The following is a 24694-nucleotide window of genomic DNA, read 5'->3' as shown; positions in this document are numbered from 1 at the left end:
CGAATTCTTAACCACTGCGCCACCAGGGAAGTCCCAATTGGATCCTTCTTTATCTCTCTTCTGATACTTTCTACTTTTTCTAGATCTATTTCAATTTCTTAGAGTAGTAGGACTCTAGAGAAATGGGAGCTGGGATGTCTTGTCTAGTGTACTTTGATTCTGTACTATTTTGTTTCCTTTTTTTCCTAGAGATAAGAGACGATCCACCAATTTCCAAGAGATTGGGAGTTATGAAAAGAAATTCCAAATAATCGGATTGTTTGCTTCTAGAAGGCAGAGAAAGGAAATTGGATTGGGTGATTCCTGAAATTTCTTATTCAGTACTTCCACTTATATAGTTTAGCCTGCCTAGTCCTAGTATGATCTTTTGAATGTAACTAAGATACTAGTTTTTGGAAATGTTCACTTCAGATCATAAAATCTGGGTTATACAATACCCAGAGGGATACACTGGGAGACAGTAGGGTAATTAATCAAAATGGAGCTAACATCTGTTGAATGTGTACCAAGTGCCAGATACCTGCCTAAGGGCTTTATATACATTGCCTTATTTCATTTCACTACAATTTAGGAAGCAGAGACTATTTATTTTGTATATTTTACAGAGGAGAGAAGGTTCAGACGTGAGGTAATTCTCCCAGTGTCACTCAGCTTGTGAGTGACAGGACCAAACCAGAACTTAGATTTGATTCTAAAGGCAAATGAAGTAGGTATTATCTCCATTTTGGAAATGAGTAAATTAGAGATGTTAAGTAACTTGGCCTAAAGTTACATAAACAGTAACTAACAGTGGTGTCAGGATTTGAACTCATGTCTGCTTCTCTCTAAAACTTACGGTTTTAACTATTTTAAATTCTAAGATATCATTGAGCATTAAGGAATGCAGTAAGAGAACACAACACGTTGAGAATATTAGAAGTTTTAAAAAGTTAAATTAGATTGACTGCTATTATAAATCCCATTATAAATAAGGCCTTAAAAATGAAGGGTTTTTACCACATTGTTAGGCTAAGGGAGAAGACATCAACCAAGGACCTAAATGGCAATGATAACTTGGCATATCATGAATGAGAATCTCTGAGGGCAGAAAAGGGACTTTAAAAAAATATGGTATCACTGAGAGATGCCTTTATTGATTTATTGACTGCGTTTGGCTGCTGTGCTTCCAATCTCAGTTGCAGTTCCCACATTGAGGCTGTTCCCACCCTTCCTGTGTCCCTTGAGCTGAGCAGGAACTTCCTGTCCTATTGGAAATGAAAGTTAGAGATTGGGGGTATGGTATGTGTGTATTTACTCTGCAGACTGTTGGTACTGTCTGTCCCATTATTATAGCAAAAAGGTGACAGGAAAGCTAGAATAGAGACTGGGACTTCATTTAAGGGACGGTTTGAGCTTAATGTTTTTTGTGGCAAAGCAGACAGGGTTAATTTATTACTTAGAATATCCACTATGGCTCTGAGGGGGCCTTAAGAAGTGATTTGAAGGCTTTCATTCTATATCCCTGTTCTACTTGGACTAGATTGGTAAATTACTGGGTATCATTCTTAAATTTTTGTTTTCCAACAAGTTTCTTTTATTGTTAAGGTACCTTCTACAGGACATTCCTTTGAAAGTATTAGAGGTGAGTGTTGCAACTGTGTTCAATTCTTGGCTCTAAATTAATGTTCTTCTTTCCTAAGAACTTTGTATTTTTCTTCTCTGTGAAGCATATGTTTTTAAAATAGTTATTTATTTATTTTTTTCTACAGTTCACAGACAGCTTGAAGCAGACATCCCAACTCTGTGAACTTCAGCTTGGGCATAAATTTCAGGTTGGGTGAGTAACTAATTGTTCAGCTTCATAGACCTTGAAGACTAGGAAATAGTGGGATAAAGATTCAAATAAGATAGCTTACGATTGAAGAAATCACTAGGCAATTATATCTCAATAAAGCTGGGGGAAAGAAAAAAGAAAGCACTAGGCACCAAGTTTCATGACATAGTCCAGTTTGAAAATTCCTTCTCAAGTAGTAAGTCATAGCTGGGAGAATCTGAAAAGGATTAAGAGGCATCAGCCCATCAGCATAACCTAAGAGGAGTAAAACTATCCAAGGATCTGAAACTATTTCCCATCCTCTGTTTTGCTTGTCTCTGCTCTTTGGTGAGCTCTTCTGTTTGTTCTTTCTTTGTGTGTTAAGGCCGCTCTAAATATAAAGTGGGGGGTAAGTCCTGAGCTCACCTCACATATTCTTTTTCAGTACTGTGATTTTCTTCACGTGTTCTCCAAAGCAGTGTCCCAGTGGCCCCTTTAAAATCAAGATTGGAATCTTCTTATAGCTGAGATCTAAGGAGAAAATATCCTCATTTTTTCATGGGATTCTGAACTTGTTCATATAGGAAAGGTGATGGAGTTGAAAGGGGTAGACCTAAGAACTTTTCTTTTGCTTTAACTGCTAAGCCTGTGGGGGAAAACAAAAAACCAAAAAACCAAAAAAACATCTTGGGCATTAGGACCCAGTGGAAGAGCCTCACTCAGACTCGGGGTTAAGTTCTATCAGTGACGTAAACAAGCAGCCCTAGCTCATTCTTTACTCCCCCCCTCCTTCTCTCCCCCTTTCTCCTCCCCCTCCTTTCTCCCTCTCCCTTCTCTTCCTCCCTCCCTCCTTCCCTCCCTCTCCCTCTCTCTCTTTCCTCTCCCTTTCCCTCTCCTTCTTCCCCTCTTCTGTCTCTTAGCTTCCTAACATTAAAGAGAAAATGCTGCTATCAGTGACTTCCAGGCCTGGGATTTCGACTTTTGGCTATAACAAAAACAACAAGAAGGTAGGGAAAAGTGCTTTTTTGGAATCCAGCTACTTCCTTTTCTGGGGATCGGGAGTGCCCTTGGCTTTAACATTCTCCTTAAGAGGGGAACGGGATTCCTCTCTTCTCAGCGCCTCTCTTTTTCCATCACTTTTTGGCATCTTTTCTCACCTGGTTCTGAAGTTTTAGGAATTTATAGTCCCTGATGTGAGGCCTGAAGGCAGTGGAATTAAAAACAAATTAAGCTTTGCAAGTTTGTATCTTTGTGAAAGGAAGTTAGTTTGACTTCCTGCTGATGTATCCAATTTTCACAGGGAAAATATGTCACCTCAAACCCTGGCCCCCAGCCTACCACCTCCAAGGTTATTTTGTCATTTTGGTTAACTGTTTGCATTCTCCCCCCAGCCCACCTTCCTTCCTACCATTCCTCCAGCATTATCAGGTAGCTGAATACAGTCAGTGAAATCACAACAGCTTCATCTGAGGACTGAGTCTACTCTTCTAGCTTTGATAAAGACCCTACCCCACCCAGCCTGTAGGGAAGGAGTTTTAAGAGAAGACGTACCTTGGGAATTAAGGCAGAAAGTTCTGTGATTCTTTGGGGTCTGCTGCTGAGCTGGGCCTTTCTGCTCTGCAGATAGCCAGGCTCAGCAGAGATATCTGGAGTCTATGCTTGGGCACAGGGGCAGTCTGGGGAGAGGTGTACAGTCATCCCCACAATTGCCAGGGAATATCTTGGGCAGTTTCTTGGCATTTCAGTGCACACCGTGCTGATTAGGAGGAACTGTATGCTGTAGCAGAAAGACCATTTACCCCGTCTCTTGATTTTATAGCTGTTCTTTTTTTTTTTTTTTGCGGTACGCGGGCCTCTCACTGTTGTGGCCTCTCCCGTTGCGGAGCACAGGCTCCGGACGCACAGGCTCAGCGGCCATGGTTCATGGGCCCAGCCGCTCCGCGGCATGTGGTATCTTCCCAGACCGGGGCACGAACCCGTGTCCCCTGCATCGGCAGGCAGACTCTCAACCACTGAGCCACCAGGGAAGCCCTATAGCTGTTCTTTGAAGAAAAAAGGTGCCTTAGACATTTAAGGATCTTTTACTCATTTGATGGATTGTTGGACAGTGGGTAAGAATTCCTGATGCTTTCTTATACACCTAGGGAGACTGTTATAGGTGAACAAAGTATCTGATCAAGGCATTGGTAAATGTTTAGACCCAAAACACCTAGTGTTAGTTTATGGGTGTTAGTTTATGTGGTATTCATGCTGTTACATCCTTAAGAAATATGGGTTCATATTTGTTATCAATTTTATATGTATATATATATGTACAGACACACACACACATAAATCAATATGATTTTGATAGATATCTAATCTGTCTTTATTCTTTTCATATCTTGTATACTACTGTATGAAATCTCCTTCCTAATTTTTTCCCTCCAAGTCTATCAGGTTACCCATTAAAATACAGTAAAATGAATTCCAGAAATTGGTTTTTTCCCTATTAGCGGCTTCATGTATTTGATGCTATCTAAAATATTCTCTTTTCTTAGCTCTCCACTCCCTTTCCCGCTTGTTGTATAGGAAACATTTAACCAGCTTCTAAATCTAGGATAGTGTAGGGGACAAGAGGTATGATTGTGGACTGGGATTCAAATCTCATATCTCTTTCTGATAACTCGTAAGGTTTGAGAAACACATTAGGAAACCTGGGGTAAGGGTAGATACATACTTACTAGTGTATTTGTCAAGTATTCTTTGAGTTCTTACAGGTCACTGCTATGATAACATCACTTTGTGACTATATCGATGACTCCTTGTGTGTATATATAGGTTTGTGGGTGTTGGGTATATTTAAACTAATTGATTACTACACTGCTCTTTGTCTTTTTGTTTATATGTATGGCCTAATGTGTTCATTCATTTTTTGGGAAGAATGTTTCGAGTGAATTTGCTCATGTAATTTGTGCATTTTTATACTGAAAATTAAATTTTTAAAATAACTTATTAGTTTATAGTAATAAATGTAAGACATGTCTATTTTTAAAATTTAAGCATAAAGAGGCATGTAAAATAAAAAGTCAGGTCTTCCCTTCGTGTCCTGAAGTTCCTTACCTAAATCCCACTCCTTAAGGGAAATAACTAGTAGCAGTTTGCTCTATCTATTCTACCAGACTTTTTTCTATGACAAAGTAAAGTTTTAATTTTGACATTGGCTTATTTGCTCAGTTTCTCAAGTAGGACAAGTCTATGTAAAAAAGTTCTTAGACCTGTCTGGAACATTTAAAACACTGAAATAAAAAACAAAATTCTTAACTTCTGAAAAAGTACACATAAATATGTGCTTTTATTGTCCATCATTTTGTTATACCAGAATCTGGAAATAATAGATTTGCAGAGATCTGCCTTCTTTAAGGAACATTTTTACATCATAATTTACTGTAGTCATCACTTCTGGTTGGTGGAATAAAAATAATTTCCAGTGAGCTCAGTTTGAAAAGACATTTGTACATTACTGTTGTGACTTCATTAGTTTTATTTACTTGTCTTTATTATTTATTTATTTATTTATGTATGTCTGCATTGGGTCTTCGTTGCTGTGTGCAGGCTTTCTCTAGTTGCAGAGAGCAGGGGCTACTCTTGGTTGTGTGCACAAGCTTCTCACTGAGGTGGCTTCTCTTGTTGTGGAGCACGGGCTCTAGGCCCGCGGGCTTAAATAGTTGTGGCACGTGGGCTCAGTAGTTGTGGCACACGGGTTTAGTTGCCCTGCGGCATTTGGGATCTTTCCGGACCAGGGCTTGAACCCGTGTCCCCTGCATTGACAGGCAGATTCTTAACCACTGCGCCACCAGGGAAGTCCTACTTGTCTTTAAAAAGTAGGATTGAGGCTTCCCTGGTGGTGCAGTGGTTGAGAGTCCGCCTGCCAATGCAGGGGACACGGGTTCGTGCCCTGGTCCGGGAAGATCCCACATGCCGCGGAGCGGCTAGGCCCGTGAGCCATGGCCGCTGAGCCTGTGCGTCCGGAGCCTGCGCTCCGCGACGGGAGAGGCCACAACAGTAAGAGGCCCGTGTACCGCAAAAAATAATAATAATAATAATAAAAATAAAAAGTAGGATTGTCTGGGGACTTCCCTGGCAGTCCAGTGGTTAGGACTTGGCGCTTTCACTGCCATGGCCAGGGGTTCAGTCCCTGGTCAGGGAACTAAGATTCTGCAAGCCCTGCGATATGGCAAGAAAGAAAAGTAGGATTGTTTTATTTTGAAACATATTTGTATACTTTATCAGGAAAGTTGTTAACTGAGGAGCCCAGGACGATTATAGTTTTCTTATTCTTTTTTGGCTGTTGTAAATATAGGCATACAATCAGCAAATATATAATGCCTGATAAAGGCACATTCTTTCTCAGGATGTAGTGTTGAATATCCTTTCCTTTCTTTGGAATTAAAATAGTCACAGAAGGGGGAAAATGTGGATTTCAAAGAGAGATTCTGCAAAATTATGGTACATGAAAAAAAAACACATCTATTTTAATGGCCTTCAATTATTCTTTGTTCTTAAAAAAAAAAAGATCAGAGTTCTAGGGTCTCAACACTTCCTTCAACTTTTGAAAGAGTTGCCTCAGTAGAGAGATTTGAGTATAGGTGAGATTGAAAGAGGAAGTGTTTGGGACTAAAGGAATTTCAGACTTGTAAAGAACCTAACCACGCCTTCCCTGACATCATCTTCCTGGCATGTGTTATTATAAGTTAACTCCTCAGAGCATCAGCAACCATTCCCTTTGGAAAAAAAGAAAAGGGACTGTGTTTAACTTGGGATAATTTGCCTTCCCCAACCTATTTTGCATAAATTTCTATTTCTTCTTGATTTTAACATATTGAAGACCATATTGGGGCTGGAAGTTGTGGGGAGTGGAGGCAATGAGAGTAGAACTGACTGGTAGGCACTGCCAGACTTTCACTCTTTAAGAAGTTTGAGTTACCTGAAATTTTTGGAAGAATTTACTCAGGAGAGAAGAAAGTAGGAAGCAAGACTAGAATTGTTTATACTTCTAACAGGGAGAGAGAATTTTTCTGTGTTTACTACATTTTCATCTAGTTTCCATCAAATCAAATTTAGTAGAACTTTTAAAAGTCTAACATCTCTTGACTGGGGGCAGCTAATAGTTCTGTTATCAGTAATAAAGTTAACTCAGTTGGTTAAAGTTTAGTAGTAATGTCTTTGATTCCTCCTTTTTTTTTTTTTTTTTAGCTCTACTACACTAACTTATGCCCTCATTTCCACAGCAATAAACATTCCCGCATGATCTCCTTGTCTCCTGTTTCTCCACTCCCTACCCCTTGACTCCAAGTAATTTTATACCTGCTACCAGAATAATCTTCCAACATTCCAGCAGTTTAGTGCTGAGCATTTCTTATATACAAACCTTTAATGGCTATGTATTACCTGCTAAACAAAGTCCAAATCCTTAGCCCAATACCCACTGTTTATCCAGCCTTTCCTTATCTTCCCCACCTCTCCTGTATGATTTCATCACATTGACTCTGCTCTAGCCAGTTGTGTTACCTGCAGTTCTCTGGATATAACCTTTGGTTTTCGGTTTACATTTCTCATCCCATAAGAAAATATGCTGTATAATAAAACAGAAAAATATAGAAAAGAACAGGACAAAATAAAATATAGATTAGAATAGGAAGTCAGGGACTTCCCTGGTGGTCCAGTGGTTAAGACTGTGTTTCCAATGCAGGGGACGTGGGTTCGATTCCTGATCGGGGAACTAAGATCCCACGTTCCACGCGGTACGGCCAAAAAAAAAAAAAAGTCAGCTGGAATTAAAATGCAGATGTGCAAACCATAGAATTAATCCTGGAAGATGAAGGCTGATGAATAGTCATTGATTTTGTCAGTGTAGAGGTGGTTGGTGACTTTGACATGCAATTTCAGAGCGGGGGAGCAAAAGCAGGGTTGGAGTGGGTTGTGGAGTGAAAGAAGGTAAGGAAGTATAGATGGTATATATAGACTAATCTTTTAAGAACTTTGATTAAGATGAAGAGCAGAACCCAATTTAAAAAATGGGTAAAAGGTCTGAATAGATATTTCTCCAGAGAAGATCTACAAATAGCCATGAAAAGATGTTCAGCGTCATTAGCCATCAAGGAGTCAAAACCACAGTGAGATACCACTTCACACCCACAAGGATGGCTGTAATCAAAAACACAGATAATAATGTGTGGTGTAATTGGACCCTTATACACTGCTGATGGGAATATAAAATGGTGCAGCTGCTTTGAAAAACAGTTTGGCGGTTCCTTAAAAGGTTAAACACACTCCTAGGTATATACCCAAGAGAAATTAAAACACGTCCACACAAAAGCCTGTATACATCATTGTTCATAGCAGCATTATTCATAATAGCCGAAAGGTGGAAACAACCCAAATATCCATCAGCTGATGAAAGGATAAATAAAATATTATATATACCCATACAATGGAATTTTGGAATTTTATTCAGTGATAAAAAGTAATTAGAGGGACTTCCCTGGTGGCACAGTGGTTAAGAATCTGCCTGCCAATGCAGGGGACATGGGTTCGAGAAGATCCCACATGCTGTGGAGCAACTAAGCCCGTGCGCCACAACTACTGAAGCCTGTGTGCCTAGAGCCTGTGCTCTGCAACAGGAGAAGCCACTGCAATGAGAAGCCTGTGCACAGCAACAAAGAGTAGCCCTTGCTTGCCGCAACTAGAGAAAGCTCGCACAGCAATGAAGACACAACACAGCCAAAAAAAAAAAATAATAATAGAGTACTGATACATTCTACAAAATGGATGAACCTTGAAAACATTATGTTAGTGAAAGAAGCCACTCACAAAAGAACACATACATTTGACTCTTGAACAATGCGGGGCTTGGGAAAATCTATGTGTAAGCTATAGTCGATCATCCATATATACGTGACTCCTCTATATCCATGGTTCTGCATCCTAGGATTCAACCAACAGCAGGTCTTGCTGTAGTGTAGTATTTACTATTGAAGAAAATCCACATATAAGTGGACCTGTGCAGTTCAAACCTGTGTTGGTCAAGGGTCAACTGTATTTGATGCTTCCATTTATATGAAGTATCCAGAATAGGCAAATCCAGAGAGACAGAAAGCAGATTAGTAGTTGCCTAGGGATGGAGTAGGAGATGGTTAGGGGGGAAAAGAGGAGTGACTGGTAATGGGTATTGGGTTTCTTTCTGGGGTCATGAAAATGTTCTAAAATTGACTATGGTGATAGTTGCACAACTCTGTGATCCAAATACCATTGAAATACTTTTTTTTTTTTTTAGTTTTTAAAAAACTTTATTTTTTGAAGTATAGTTGATTTACAATGTTGTGTTAATTTCTGCTGTACAGCAAAATGACTCAGCTATACATATATATACATTCTTTTTCATATTCTTTTCCATTAGAGTTTGAAATTATACTTTAAATGGGTTAATTACATGGTATATAAGTTATAGCTCATAAAGTTGTTATTTTAAAAAGATAGGGAGCAGAGAAATGAGATAAAGCCTGGAAGAGGATGGTGGTAGTGTTGAGAGAATTTTCTTAAAGATGGGAGATATGGGAGCCAAAATGTAAAAAGAATCATGATGAGTAACTTGATACTTACTTTCCAAATATATATGTTCATATTCATATCCCTCCTACTCTCTGATTCTTTTGTCATTGTGCCTCATGTAGTACTCAGCCTCTGATCCTTTTGTTGTTGTTGTTGCTTCCTTTTGGAATGGCCTTTCTGTTCATTTGTTCACTCTGCCCATATTCGTTAAATAGCTCCAGAATGCTAGGACCTGGGGCTAAGGCATGATGGTGGCCATTCAAGAGCTCACAGTCAAAACTGTCTTTCAAAACCCTAACTACGCTTTAGAAGTTCAGCTGAAACGTTGCCTCTTCTATAAAGCTTCTCCTAATCCTTCTACCTCCTAACCCCAAAGGGGACTTTTTTTCTTAGCCTCCATAATATTTTGTACTTCATATGTGGTATTTATGTAATTTTGCATTGTATTGGAATCATTTAGGTGATTATCTTATCTTCATTGCTGTAGTGTAAACTCTGTAAAGGTAAAGACAGTGTTGTTCAGTTTATTATGCTCTGAAACACCTGATATAGCATCTTAAGCCTATCTAGTAGATACTTAAAATATGTATCCTAATAAATGTAATTAAACTAATGTTAGGCATTAGATTAAGAAAAGGAAAGCAGCATTTTGTTCTGTACAAATTGTGAAATTTCGAAGGGGGTGGGAGGGAGGGATAAATTGGAAGATTGGGATTGACATATACACACCACTATATATAAAATAGATTACTAATAAGGACCTACTGTATAGCACAGGGAACTCTACTCGATACTGTGTAATGACCTGTATGGGAAAAGAATCTAAAAAAGAGTGGATATATGTATATGTATAACTGATTCACTTTGCTGTACACCTGAACCTAACACAACATTGTAAGTAAACTAGACTCTGATAAAAATTTTAAAATAAAATAAAGTTGTGAAATTTGGAGTTAGATCTGTATTTAAATATGGCTTTTGTCACTTATTAGATGTGTGACCTAGTTCCAAGTTTCTTAGGCTCTCTGACCTTGAGTTCTTCATCTTAAAGTACTGATATACTTTATTGGGTTATTTTTGAGGATTGGTAATATTTGTTAATATTTATAATCATATATCAGTATGTAAATAGACTGTTTTATCAAAAAAAAAAAACCCTTTTTCTTGATGCCATTTCTTCCTCCACCTGCTGCCCCATTTCTCTTCTTCCCTTTATATAAACTATCTGAAAGTATTGTTTATTCAAGAGTTATATACTTGCTGTCTCCAATTTATTTCCTTCCATTACTTTTTCTTTTATTATCTTTAATATATTATTTGATAATACAAAAGGTTACATGGAACTCTAAAGCATAATAATAAGAGGAACACCTGTAAACCCATCTTCCAACTCAAGAACTAGAATCATTGCCTGTAAATTGCATATATTTAGGAGTTTCTCCCCATCCCATCCCCTCCCTCCCTCCCTTCTAGAGGTAATCACTCTTTTAAATTTATTATTCTATTGCTTTTTTAAAACATAGTTTAAAGTCATGTTTAATTTGCTTGTTTACATTGTTCTAAGTACTTTATGTATAATTATATATATCATTTAATCCTTATGACAATTTCATTATTATTTTCCCTGTTTCACAGATGAGAAAAAATGAACTACAGAGAGTTTAATAATCACGTTGCTAGTGAATGGCCCAGCTGGAATTTGAACCCAGATAGTTTGGCTCCTAGTCTGTGCTCTCAACCACTACTATATTGTCTTATTGCAATTAGACAAACAGTCTTCTGTTTGTTTCCATTCAGTATTACATCTTCATGATTAATTCATGTTGTATATAGCTGTTTTATTCATTTTTTCATGTTGTATAATATTTCTTTTTGTGAATATACCATAATTTATCCATTCTCCTGCCAATGAGCTTTTGGATTAATCCAGGCTTGTTTTTGCTATTCCTAACATTGATGCTCAGAATATTATCATTTATGTGGTACATTTGTGTAAGAATTTCTTTTGGGTTTATACCTAGGAGTGGTATTGTGCAGTATAGGTATGTGAATGTTCACCTTTAAGAGATAATGCTATGGAATTCCCTGGTGGACTGGTGGTTAGGACTCTGCACTTCCACTTTAGGGGGCACGGGTTGGATCCCTGGTTGGGAACTGAGATCCTGCATACTGCACAGCATGGCCAAAAAAATTAATTAATTAAAAAAGATATAATGCTAAATTGCTTTCTAACTATACCACATTTGTTTCCATCAACAGCGTAAAATTTACTGTAGACTCACATCCTCTCTACTTGTTGATAGTGTCATACCTCTCATTTTCTCCTAAACCTAATCCAGTTAGGCTTTTACTCCCACCACTCCACCAAAACTGCTCTTATGAAGGTCTGCAGTGACTTTCACGTTCTTCAGTGGTCAGTTTGTAGCCCTCATCTTACTTTTTTTTTTTTTTTCTCATCTTTTAATCTATTGTCAACGCTTGACACGTTTGATCACACAATTCCTTGGAACACTTTCTTCATTTGGTTTGCAGACCACCATACCCTCCTGTTCCTCTAGTATCTGTGGCCTTTCCTCTTCAGGCTCCTTTGCTGGTTCCTCCCAGTTTTCCTGATCTCTAAACCTTGGAGATCCCCAGGACTCAGTCCTTGTTTCTTTTCTATCTACACTTCTTCCTTCATAATTTTATCTAGTCTCGTAGCTTTAAATATCACCCATATCTAATGGAAAATAGAAACCCTGCTGGATCCCATGTCTCCTGCCAGTTACTGTCCCATTTTTCTGATCCCTTTTATAATCCACCTTCTTGAAAAGTAGTTCCTACCTATAGAATCTCTACTTCATTACATCTTACTCTCTTTTTCTTAGTATTTGGGGTTTTTTCTTAAAAATAAATTTATTTATTTTATTTATTTATTTTTGGCTGCTTTGGGTCTTTGTTGCGGTGCGCGGGCTTCTCATTGCGATGGCTTCTCTTGTTGCAGAGCACGGGCTCTAGGCACATGGGCTTCAGTAGTTGCGGCATGCAGGCTCAGTAGTTGTGGCTCCTGGGCTCTAGAGCACAGGCTCCGTAGTTGTGGCGCACGGGCTTAGTTGCTCCACGTCATGTGAGATCTTCCCGGACCGGGGATCGAACCCGTGTCGCCTGCATCGGCAGGCGGACTCCCAACCACTGCGCCACCAGGGAAGCCCTCCATTTTTAAGTATACAGTATAATAGTGTTAAGTACGTTTACATTGTGCAACCAATCTCTAGTAGAACTCTTTTCATCTTGTGAAACTGAAAATCTACACCATTAAACAACTTCCCATTCTCCCCTCCCCGCAGCTTTTGGCAACCACTATTCTATGTTCTGTTTTTATTAATTCTCTAAGTCCCTCATATAAGTGTAATCATACAGTATTTGTCTTTTTGTGATTGGCTTATATCACTTAGCATAATGTCCTCAAGGTTCATCCATGTTGTAACATATGTCAGAATTTCCTTGCTTTTTTTTCCTTTAATTATTATTTCATTTATTTATTTTTGGCTGCATTGGATCTTCGTTGCTGTGCATGGGCTTTCTCTAGTGGTGAACGGAGGCTACTCTTTCTTGCGGTGCCGGGGCTTCTCATTGCGGTGGTTTTTCTTGTTGCGGAGCGCGGGCTCTAGGCTCGTGGGCTTCAGTAGTTGTGGCTTGCGGGCTCTAGAGCACAGGCTCAGTTGTTGTGGCACACAGGCTTAGTTGCTCCGCATCATGTGGGATCTTCCCAGACCAGGGCTCGAACCCGTGTCCCCTACATTGGCAGGCGGATTCTTAACCACTGCGCCACCAGGGAAGCCCCAGAATTTCCTTGCTTTTTAAGGCTGAATAATATTACATTGAATGTATTTACTTCTTTTTTTTTTGGCCACGCCACATGTCTTATGGGATCTTAGTTCCCCAACCAGGGATTGAACCGGGGTGCACGGCAGTGAAAGCCCGAGTCTTAACCACTGGACTGCCAGGGAATTCCCGCATTGAATGTATATACCACATTTTGTTTATCCATTCATCTGTGAGAGATACTTGAGTTGCTTCCATCTTTTGGCTGTTGTGAATAATGTTGCTATGAACATGGGTGTATAAATATCTCTTCAGACTCTGCTTTCAATTCTTTTGGGTATATTCCCAGAAGTGGAATTGCTGGATCATATGGTAATTCTATTTTAAATTTTTGAGGAATTACCACATTGTTTTCCTTAGCGGCTGTACCATTTTACATTCCCACCAACAGTGCACAAGTTCTGATTTCTCCAAATCCTTGCCAACACTTATTTTGTTTTTTTTTGATGGTAGCCATCCTAATGGGTGTGACAGGGTATTTCATTATGGTTTTGAGTTGCATTTGTCTAATGATTAGTGATGTTGAGCATCTTTTCGTGTGCTTATTGGCCATTTGTATATTTTCTTTGGAAAAAATTTAAGTCCTTTGCCCATTTTTTAAAATGGGATTGTTTGTTTTTTTGTTACTGAGTTGTAGAGTTCTTTATATATTTTGGCTATTAACTCTTTATCAGGTATACGATTTGCAAGTATTTTCTTTTTTTTTTCAAGGAATGAATTTTTTTAAAATCTTTTTAAAAATTATTTATTTATTTATTTTTGGCTGCTTTGGGTCTTCGTTGCTGCGCGTGGGCATTCTCTAGTTGTGGCGAGCGGGGGCTACTCTTGGTTGCGGCGTGCGGGCTTCTCATTGAGGTGGCTTGTCTTATTGCAGAGCACAGGCTCTAGGCACACAGGCTTCAGTAGTTGTGGCACGTGAGCTCAGTAGTTGTGGCTCGTGGGCTCTGGAGTGCAGGCTCAGTTGTTGTGGTGTACGGGCTTAGTTGCTCTGTGGCATGTGAGATCTTCCTGGACCAGGGCTTGAACCCATGTCCACTGCATTGGCAGGCAGATTCTTATCTACTGTGCCACCAGGGAAGTCCCTAGGAATGAATTTTTATAAACAAGTTCTACAATGAAAAGGAAACAGCGTCTGTTTTTTAAAATTAACTATTTTTAGTTTTGGCTGTGTTGGGTCTTTGTTGTTGCACGCGGGCTTTCTCTAGTTGTGGTGAGCGGGGGCTACTCTTCGTTGCAGTGCGCAGGCTTCTCATTGTAGTGGCTTCTCTTGTTGTGGAGCATGTGCTCTAGGCGTGTGGGCTTCAGTAGTTGTGGCACACGGGCTTAGTAGTTGTGGCTCGCGGGCTGTAGAGCACAGGCTCATTAGTTGTGGCAGACGGGCTTAGTTGTTTGGCGACATGTGGGATCTTCCCGGACCAGGGCTGAAACCCGTGTCCCCTGCATTGGCAGGTGGATTCTTAATCACCATGACACCAGGGAAGTCCTGGAAACAGTATCTTGATACATAAAAGTTTTGTTAAACAAGGTTTTAAAGTTTTTAAATCAGAAAGTGTTTAAGACTAAATTCTCAAATGTTCAAATAAAAACAAAAAGCAACCTATACAATTTCAACAATAAAATGTGTCCTTGTGCACTTGTCTTGGATACTTTGAAAATGTTAAAATTTTAGAAGTTTGAGTGATAGAGGCAGCACTTAAAGGTTTTGTGAACCATTTTTTTCCCCCGAAAAGTATACTTTTAGTAAAACATTTTACCATTTTATCTGACCATGCATTTACATTTTTATTCTTCCAGAATAAGGGGATTTGCATTAACACTGTATTTTTACTGTAAAAAAATACATTTAGAGATATTTAACTTACTGAGTGGCTTCAGTCATACATCAAACATGATTTAATGAACAAATTCTAAAATTTTATAATGAAATAGCACATGTAGATGTATACTTGTATGTTCAGTTACAGTAAAGTTCAAGATTATGTCACAGAACTTACACTTAAGTTCTCTAAGAAGTTAAACAATATGATTTATCCTGAAACTTTACCAAAAAGCTTTCTGAAATGTTAGTAAAATGAATCACTGAAGTTACATTTTCTCATTTATTAACAAAATACTGAGTCATTTCAGACTATCAACTTGAATGTTTTCTATTATATACACCAAAAATCTGATTCACTAACAAGAAACTTCTTGCAGTACAAAAAGATAACAGATAATTAAAATATTTGCTCCATAATACAAATAATCCATATAATACATCCCTTCCTCAACTGTCTGAAGTGATTAGGAATTGTGGCACCTTCGTTTGCATAAAACCCTTGCCTCCTCTTAAAACCCTGAGGTGAAAGGTTATTAATGTAATAAAACTAGAACCACAATTCTTCTCGTTTCTGTATTGGACTGCTGTTAGGTTTTAAAATTTTTATAAAGAAATGTGGCGACTTATAAAGCTGTTCTATACAGTCTTTTAAGAAAACAGTCCCAGACAAATTAACAAAAAGGGCCTAGAATAACCTTATGAAAACATCCTTTTATCACTTGTTAGTGTCGAGATGAGCACCATTTTCCTTCTCTACCAGTGTCTCTTCTGTTATCAGAGTCATGGCTCCAGCCATCGTGATTCCTATCTTCATAGAAGAAATCATCTCTGTTTTCTCTGTAATGATGGTCAGACCCATGATCAGTGGTTTAACACTGTTTACGGCTATAATGTCTATCCGCTATATAGGAATGAGAATTCTGACTTTTCTCTGTGATAATGTGTATCTCGACGCCACTGGGAGCTTGAAGACTGGTTAAAAGTATGATTATGTGGGGGACTTCCCTGGTGGCGCAGTGGTTAGGAATACACCTGCCAATACAGGGGACACGGGTTCAATCCCTGGTCTGGGAAGATCCCACATGCCACAGAGCAACTAAGCCCGTCTGCCACAACTACTGAGCCCTCGTGCCACAACTACTAAATCCCGTGTGCCTAGAGCCTGTGCTCTGCAACAAGAGGAGCCACTGCAATGAGAAGCACATGCACCACAAGGAAGAGTAGCCCTCACTCGCCACAACTAGAGAAAGCCCGTGCATAGCAATGAAGACCCAATGCAGACAAAAATAAATAAAAATTTTTTTTTAAAAAGTATGATTATATGACCGAACTGATGGGGAATATCCTGATTGATCCAGATATGTAGAACCAAATTTCCCTCCATGTGACATCTGTCTCAAAACACTGTTCATCACTGCTTGTCTCTGAAATTTTTCTGAAGAAGAGAAAGATCTTTGAATTATCCGTGCTGATCGAGTCATTTTAGCTCCTTTCCTACCTACTAGGAGATGTGGAAGTAGGGCTTGAATTTCCAACACGATGCTGGGGATATGACAAACTGACCTCCTGTGAGGCATGGTTACTTCCTAATCTAATCTGAATTTTGATGGGCCTTCCAAAAAGCTTGATTCCGTAAAGTAGATTCATGGCATAAGGAGCAGATACTTTATGTTCGAAATTCACAAACGCAAACTGCTTTGCTTTACCATCCTTATCTTTTGGAATTTTCACTTTTATTACTGACCCAGCCTGGTGAAAAAGCTCAAAAAGGAGCTCCTCTGTGACTTTGTTTCAGGGTTGCCCACAAAGAGAGTGTGATTTGCTTTGGCTCGCAAATATTTTCTTACATTCTGTAGGTTGCCTTTTTACTCTGTTGATTGTGTCCTTTGAAGCATGGAAGTTTTAAATATGGATATAGTCCAATTTATCCGTTTTTTTCTTTTGTTACCTGTGCTTTTGGTGTCATATCCAAGAAATTGCCAAATCCAATCTCATGAAGTTTTTCCCCTATGTTTTCTTCCAAGATGTTTAGGTATTTGATCCATTTTGAGTTAATTTTTGTATAAGAGTAATTTTTTACCCTTACAGTGTAAGGTAAGGGTCCAATTTCATTCTTTTGCAGGTAGATATCCAGTTTTTCCAGTACTATGTGTTGGAAAGGCTGTTCTTTTCTCATTGAGTGGTCTTGGCACCCTTGTCAAATCATTTGACCATATGTGCAAGGGTTTATTTCTGGCTCTCTACTGTATCCCATTGGTTAGTATGTCTGTCTTTATGCCAGTACCACACTGTTTTGATTACTATAGCTTTGTAATAATTTTTGAAATGAGAAAGTTTGAGACTTCCAGCTTTGTTCTTCTTGTTCAAGATTTGGCTATTCAGGGTACATTGAGATTCCAAATGAGTTTTAGGATGGAACTTTTTATTTCTGTAAAAAAAACCCACAACATTGTTTTTCATTTACTTGTGTCTCCTTCCATTTCTTTCAGCAGTGTTTTGTAGTTTTCAATGTACAGATCTATCACCTCCTTGTTTACTTTATTCCTATTTTATTTTTGATGCTATTGTAAATGGATTTTCTTTATTTCTCTTTCAGATAGTTTGTGTATAGAAATAAAACTGATTTCATTGTTGGTGTATAGAAATGGAACTGATTTTTGTATGTTCGATTTTTGTGTGTGTCTGTGTGGTATGCGGGCCTCTCACTGTTGTGGCCTCTCCTGTTGCAGAGCACAGGCTTCGTATGCGCAAGCTCGGCGGCCATGGCTCACGGGCCTAGCCACTCCGCGGCATGTGGGATCTTCCCAGACTGGGGCATGAACCCGTGTCCCCCGCACCGGCAGGTGGACTCTCAACCACTGCGCCACCAGGGAAGCCCTGTATGTTCGATTTTGTATCCTGAAACTTTTTTTAAAAATTTATTTTTGGCTGCATTGGGTATTTGTTGCTGCACATGTGCTTTCTCTAGTGTGGCGAGCAGGGGCTACTCTTCATTGAGGTGCACAGGCTTCTCATTGCAGTGGCTTCTCTTGTTGCAGAGCACGGGCTCTAGGTGCATGGGCTTCAGTAGTTGTGGCTCATGGGCTCTAGAGCACAGGCTCAGTAGTTGTGGCACACGGGCTTAGTTGCTCTGCGGCATGTGCGATCTTCCTGGACCAGGGCTTGAACCCGTGTCCCCTGCACTGGCAGGCAGATTCTTAACCACTGTGCCACCAGGGAAGTCCGTGTATCCTGAAACTTTATGGAACTTGTTTATTAGGCCTCACACTTTTTTGATGGAGTCTTTAGAATTTTCTGTATACAAAATCATGTCATCAGCAAACAGACAATTTTACTTCTTCCTTTCCGATTTGGATGCCGTTATTTCTTTTTCTTGCCTAATTGCTCTGGCTAGGACTTCTAGTATTACGTTGAATAGGAGTGGTCAGAATGTTCACCCTTTTCTTGTTCTTGATCTTAAAAAGCTTTCAGACTTCCACTGTTGAATATGATATAAGCTGTGGGCGTGTCATATATGGCCTTTATTATGTTGAGGTATGTTCCTTCTGTTCCCAATTTATTGAGTGTTTTTATCATGAAACGATGTTGAATTTTGTCAATTGCTATTTCTGCATCTGTTGGGATTATCATGATTTTTGTTGTTCTGTTAATGTGCTATATCACATTTATTGATTTGTGTATATTGAACCATCCTTGCATCTCAGGGATAAGTCTCACTTGATCATGGTGTATGATGCTTTTAATGTGCTGTTGAATTTGTTTTGCTAGTATTTTTTTGAGAATTTTTGCACTTATGTTCATCATGGATGTTGGTCTGTTGTTTTATTTTAATGTCATCATCTGGCTTTGGTATCAGGGTAATGCTGGTCTTGTTAAATGAGTTTGGAAGTGTTCCCTCCTCCATTTTTTTGGAAGAGTTTGAGAAGAATTGGTGTTGATTCTTCTTTAAATGTTTGATAGAATTCACATGTGAAGCCATCTAGTCCTGGAGATTATCAGTCTCTTTACTTATTAGTCTGTTCAGATTTTCTGTATTTTTATTATTAAGACTTGGTAGATTGTATGTTTCTAGGAATTTATTCATTTCTTCTAGGTTGTCCAATTTGGTGGCATATGATTGTCCATAGCAGTGTCGTATGATCCTTTGTGTTTCTGTGGTATCAGTTGCAATGTCTCCTCTTTCATTTTTAGTTTTATTTCTTTGAGTCCTCTCTCTTTTTTTCTTGGTAAATCTAGCTAAAGGTTTGTCAATTTAATCTTTTAAAAAAAACTAACAGTTTTCCATTGTTTATCTATTCCGGATTTCATTTATTTCTGCTCTGATCTTCGTTATCTCCTTCTTTCTGCTAACTTTGGGCTTAATTTGTCCTTTGTCCAGTTCCTTGAGGTTGTTTATTTGAGATCTTTTTTTTTTCTTCTTCTTCTTAATGTAGACAGTTATCACTCTAGACTTCCCTCTGTGCTCTATTTTTGCTGCATGCCATAAGTTTTGGTATGTTGTGTGTCCATTTTTGTTTGTTTCAAGATATTTTTTGATTTTATCTTTGACCCATTGGTTGTTCAGGAATGTGTTGTTTAATTTCCACATATTTGTGAATTTTCCAGTTTTCCTTCTGTTATTGATTTCTAGTTTATATCATTTTGGTCAGAAAGGGTACTTGGTATGATTACAGTATTTTTAAATTTACTGAGACTTGTTTTGTGACCTAATGTGCTCTATCCTGCAGAATGTTCCAGGTGCACTTGAGAAGAAGGTGTGTTATGTTGTTTTTATTTTTTTAATTATTTAAAAAATTTTTTATTATTATTATTTTTTGCGATACGCAGGCCTCTCACTGTTGTGGCCTCTCCCGTTGCGGAGCACAGGCTCTGGACGCACAGGCTCAGCGGCCATGACTCACAGGCCCAGCCGCTCCACGGCATGTGGGATCTTCCCAGACCAGGGCACGAACCCGTGTCCCCTGCATTGGCAGGCGGACTCTCAATCACTGCACCATGAGGGAAGCCCTGTTATGTTGTTTTTAGGTGGAAGGTTCTGTATATGTCTGTTAGGTCCATTTGATGTAAAGTATAGTTCGAGTCCATTGTTTCTGTATTGATTTTCTGTCTGGGTGATCCATTCATTATTGAAAGTGGAGTATCGAAATCCTCTGCTATTACTGTATTGTCTGTTTCTCCCATCAGATCTGTTAATATTTGCTCAATATTTTAGGTGCTCTAATGTTGGGTATATACACATTTACAACTGTTAACATCCCCTTGATGAATTGACCCTTTTCTTATCATTATATAATGACTTTCTTTGTCTCTTGTTACAGTTTTTGACTTAAAGTTCTTTTTTCTGATATAAGTATAGTTATCCTTGCTTTCTTTTGGTTTCCATTTGTGTGGAATATCTTTTTCCAACCCTTCACTTTGTTCTTATGTGTGTCCTTGTAGTAAATGAGTCTTCTGCAAACAGCATAAACGTTAGACCTTGTTTTTTATCCATTCAGCCACTCTGTGCCTTTTGATTGGAGAATTTAATCCATTTACATTTAAAGTAATTATAACTAGGTAAGGACTTATTATTGCCATCTTGTTCATTGTTTTCTGGCTGTCTTGTAGTTCCTTTCTTCCTTTCTTCCTCTCTTACTGTCTTGCTTTATGAATTGATGATTTCTGATAGTGGTATACTTTGATTCCCTTCTCTTTATCTTATGTGTATCTGTTATAGGTTTTTGTTTTGTGGTTACCCTCAGGCTTACTTGAAACATCTTATAGATGTAACAGTCTATTTTAAACTGATAACAGCTTAACTTTGATTGCATACAAAATCTACCCTTTTACCCCCACCCCCATTTTATGTTTTTCATGTCACAATTTACATCTTTTTATATTGTGTGTCCATTAACAAATTATTGTAGCTATAGCTACAATACTTTAATACTTTTGTCCTTTAACCTTTATACTAGAGTTAAGTGGTTAACACCACCACATGACAGTACTAGAGTATTCTGAATCTGACTGTGTGTTTACCTTTATCAGTATGTTGTATATTTTCATATGTTTTTGTGTTACTAGTTAACATCCTTTCTTTTCAGATTGAAGAACTCTTCAGCATTTCTTGTTAAGGCAGGTCAAGTGGTGGTGAACTCTCTCAGCTTTTGTTAGGGAAAGTCTTTATCTTACCTTCACTTCTGAAGGACAGCTTTGCTGGGTAAAGTATTCTTGTTTTGCATTATTTTTCTTTCAGCATTTTGAATATATCATCCCATTCTCTCCTGGCCTGCAGGATTTCTGCTGAGAAATCTGCTTATAGCCTTATGGAGGCTCTGTTGTATGAGAGACATTTTTTTTTTTCGAACTGACTTTTTTTTTTTTTTTTTTTTTTATGCGTTACGCGGGCCTCTCACTGTTGTGGCCTCTCCCGTTGCGGAGGACAGCCTCCGGACGCGCAGGCTCAGCGGCCATGGCTCACGGGCCCAGCCGCTCCGCGGCATGTGGGATCCTCCCAGACCGGGGCACGAACCCGTGTCCCCTGCATCGGCAGGCGGACTCTCAACCACTGCGCCACCAGGGAAGCCCTCGAACTGACTTTTAATTTGTCTTTGATTTTAGATGATTTTACTATAATGCATCTTGGAGAAGGTCATTTTGGATTGAAACTTTGGAGTGAGCTATTAGCTGAATGAACTTGGATGTCCACATCTCTCTCCACATTTGGGAAGTTTTCAGCTGTTATTTCTTTGAATAAGCTTTCTACCCCTTTCTCTCTCTCTTCTTCTGCAGCTCCAGTAGTTCATAGCTTGTTTCTGTTATTATGCCCCGTAAGTCCCATAGGCTTTCTTCATTCCCTTTCATTATGGTTTTTGTTTGTTTGCTTGTTTTTTTGTTTTCCTTCTGGCTGGATAAATTCAAATGATCTCTCTTCAGGCTCACTGATTCTTTCTTCTGCTTGCTCTAGTCCATAGTACTTTTAAGTTGCCCAATCCAACTAGTGTTTTGTTTGTTTGTGGCATTGCTGGAGTTGACTATTCCCCATTTCTTGAAACTCTGTCTTTTGCTGCCTCCGGTAACACAACCTTCTTGGGTCTTGCCCTTTTGCCCTCCTCTTTTGACCTCCTTGTCAGTTACTCTACTCAATTTCTGAGTGTTTATATTTCTTCAGGCTTTCTTGCCTTCTTTCTAAATATACTTTATTCCTAGATTTCATTTATTACTATGCTAACAGATTTATAGATAATTGCTAGAACAGACTTCTCCTCTGTGTATCCAACTGCTGAATTGATATTTTTTTCCTAGAAATCTCACAGGTTATTAAAATTAACATATTCAAAATGTAATGATTGCTTTGCAGTCCTCAAATTGGCTCTCCCCACCATCTCTACAGCATTAGTGAATGATACCGTCATCCATCCAGTTACTCAAGCTAGACACTATACTTTCCTGCATCTAATTTATAAGCAAGTCCTTTGATTCTACCTATAAACTACACCTCATATCTTTCCATTTCTTTCCACCTTTACAGCCATCTCTCCAATTATAGACTATATTGTCTCTTGTTTGGACTATTACAGTGGCCTCCTAATTGAGCTTGCCATTTCACCCCCTGCCTCACTCTTACTTATTCTTCCCATAGTAGCCAGAGTAATATTTTCAAAACATAGATCAGATCTTATAACTTCTCTCTTGCATAAAACTATTCATTGACTGTCTATTGTGTTGAATGAAAGCCAAGTACTTTAACACAGCCTGGAAGGCTCTGCCTACCCTTCCATCCTTCATTACACTCCAGCTTCACTGGCCTTCTGTTTCTTTCAGATTCAGTTGAAAATCTCACTTTGTGTCTTTTGCCCATTTCTCTTTCTGGAATGATCCTTTATTTCATTCTCTGAATGGCTACTTTCTGCTCCTCCTTGAAGTCTCACCTAAATGTCACCTTTCTGACTATACTAACTAAAGTAGGTCACAGCCTTCTGTTTTTTTTTTTCCTAGCCCATTTATCACACTGGGTAATTATACAATTACTTTGTGATTATTTGATTAATGGCTATATCTCTACTAAACGCTGAATTCTGTTAGAACCAAGACCATCTCTAGTCTTTGTCTTAGACCATCTTTAGCTTGGCATTTTGTCCTTGCTGTCAGACATAGTGCCTGGTACTCTAAATCGGGCATTAAGTATTTATTGAATGAATGGATGTGAGCTCCTTTTATATTTCAGGCACTATAAGAGCTTTATATGTATTTATTTCAATCCCCACACTAATCCTATTACATAGGTGCTGTTACTGTCTGCATTTTGCAGGTAAGGTTAAGCAACTTACCCAAAGTCACAGAGTAGTACATGGCAACACTAGAATTAAACTATAGTCTTTGATTTTTGAGCCCTTGTGTTTTAACCCCTTTCTGCTAGTTAATGGGCTCTATAGTCAAGAAATATACTTTTGAAAAAACATTTAGTAAACATTGATTCATTGCCTACTCAATTGCTAAATGAATAGTGAATAACTGAGTGCTTATATCAAAACTGAATCTGATTTTTCCTCATTTGTGAAATAAAGGTCTTACATTATAAATGAAAATGATTTTCTTCGTTGTCCCAAATTGAATTATTACTAAATCATTATTTTACAATTATAGGATTTGTAAACTGGTAGGGCCAGGCACACTAACATTTTACTCTGGCCTCCATTTCAACTACCAGAGGAAATACTTGCCTAGCCCTTAAAGACTGCTGGGGTTTGCGGGTTTCAATTTGAAGCATCCTTCTTCCTCCACTCCAGTTGAGAAATAAGAAGAAAGTTTGACAAATGGAAATAAAAACAACAACTTTATTACTGATAACACTAATATTCAAGAAGGTAGCTTGTATCTGTGGGCCACTGGATTTTCTACTACTGCCAGAATTAGACAGATTTCTCCATCTAGGTGCAAGCAGTGATCAAAACCAAACCAAAGAGAAACTACAGACTTCCCCTGTGGGGCAACCCCTGTGAAACCCCACCGGTGTGTAAGGTAGCAAAGCTGAGTGTGTGCTCCCTTCAGGCAGCTGAACCCCCAGAGCAAAAGAGGACACAGCTGTGCTGCTGCTTCTAGAGCTGCCTGCACAGCAGGAGCGATATGCTGATGTCTGTCTGTCCCTCTACACTGAAGGGAGCAGTGGAGTGGGCAGTAAGTGTTTTCTCCAGGGAAGATGATGATCAGATTCCTCAGTTCAGTCCCATTTTCACATATCAGACCAGTACTTAAATCTAGTAGATATTTTGATTATTGAGGTAAAATGATAAGCTAAGTTTCTTTTCTTTTTGACCACACTGAGTGTCCTGTGGGATCTTAGTTCCCTGACCAGGGATGGAACTCATGCCCCCTGCAGTGGGAGAGCAGAGTCTTAACCACTGGACCACCAGGGAAGTCCCTCTTTACCTGTTTTCTGGTGTCATTTTAGACTGTTGACTTGAACACATTTTAGAAATCGATCTCTTAAAAAAATAATTGGAGCTAATTGTTGACCTTGCTTATAGTTCGTGAAAGCCATTGCTGTTCCTGTGTTTAGACAAACAGCAATGGAGAGGATGCGGACTTGGGAACCAGATGATCCTCAGTCAAAAATAAGATTCTACTACTTACTAATTATGTAAACTTGG

General features: G+C 38.8%; 1 protein-coding gene and 1 pseudogene across 4 annotated transcripts in view; one reads left to right on the top strand and one right to left on the bottom strand.

The window, feature by feature from the left end:
- The first annotated feature begins 1548 nt into the window (after positions 1 to 1548).
- Positions 1549 to 24694, top strand: part of RBMS2 (RNA binding motif single stranded interacting protein 2) — a 65405-nt gene continuing 42259 nt past the window's right edge. For 2 of the 4 annotated variants that reach the window (XM_032647169.1, XM_032647170.1), the window contains exon 1: positions 2612 to 2799. In XM_032647169.1, coding sequence (XP_032503060.1) covers positions 2734 to 2799 — 66 coding nt within the window. In that variant the 5' untranslated portion in view covers positions 2612 to 2733. Of the gene's footprint in view, positions 1622 to 1748; positions 1817 to 2533; positions 2800 to 24694 lie in introns of those variants that run through there. The other 2 variants (XM_032647172.1, XM_032647168.1) reach the window with 2 other exon arrangements.
- Positions 15788 to 16646, bottom strand: LOC116761324 (annotated as a pseudogene).

Source organism: Phocoena sinus, chromosome 10 (assembly GCF_008692025.1).
Source record: "Phocoena sinus isolate mPhoSin1 chromosome 10, mPhoSin1.pri, whole genome shotgun sequence".
In the NCBI taxonomy this organism is placed as follows: Eukaryota; Metazoa; Chordata; class Mammalia; order Artiodactyla; family Phocoenidae; genus Phocoena; species Phocoena sinus.
This window is presented reverse-complemented; position numbering and strand designations above follow the sequence as displayed.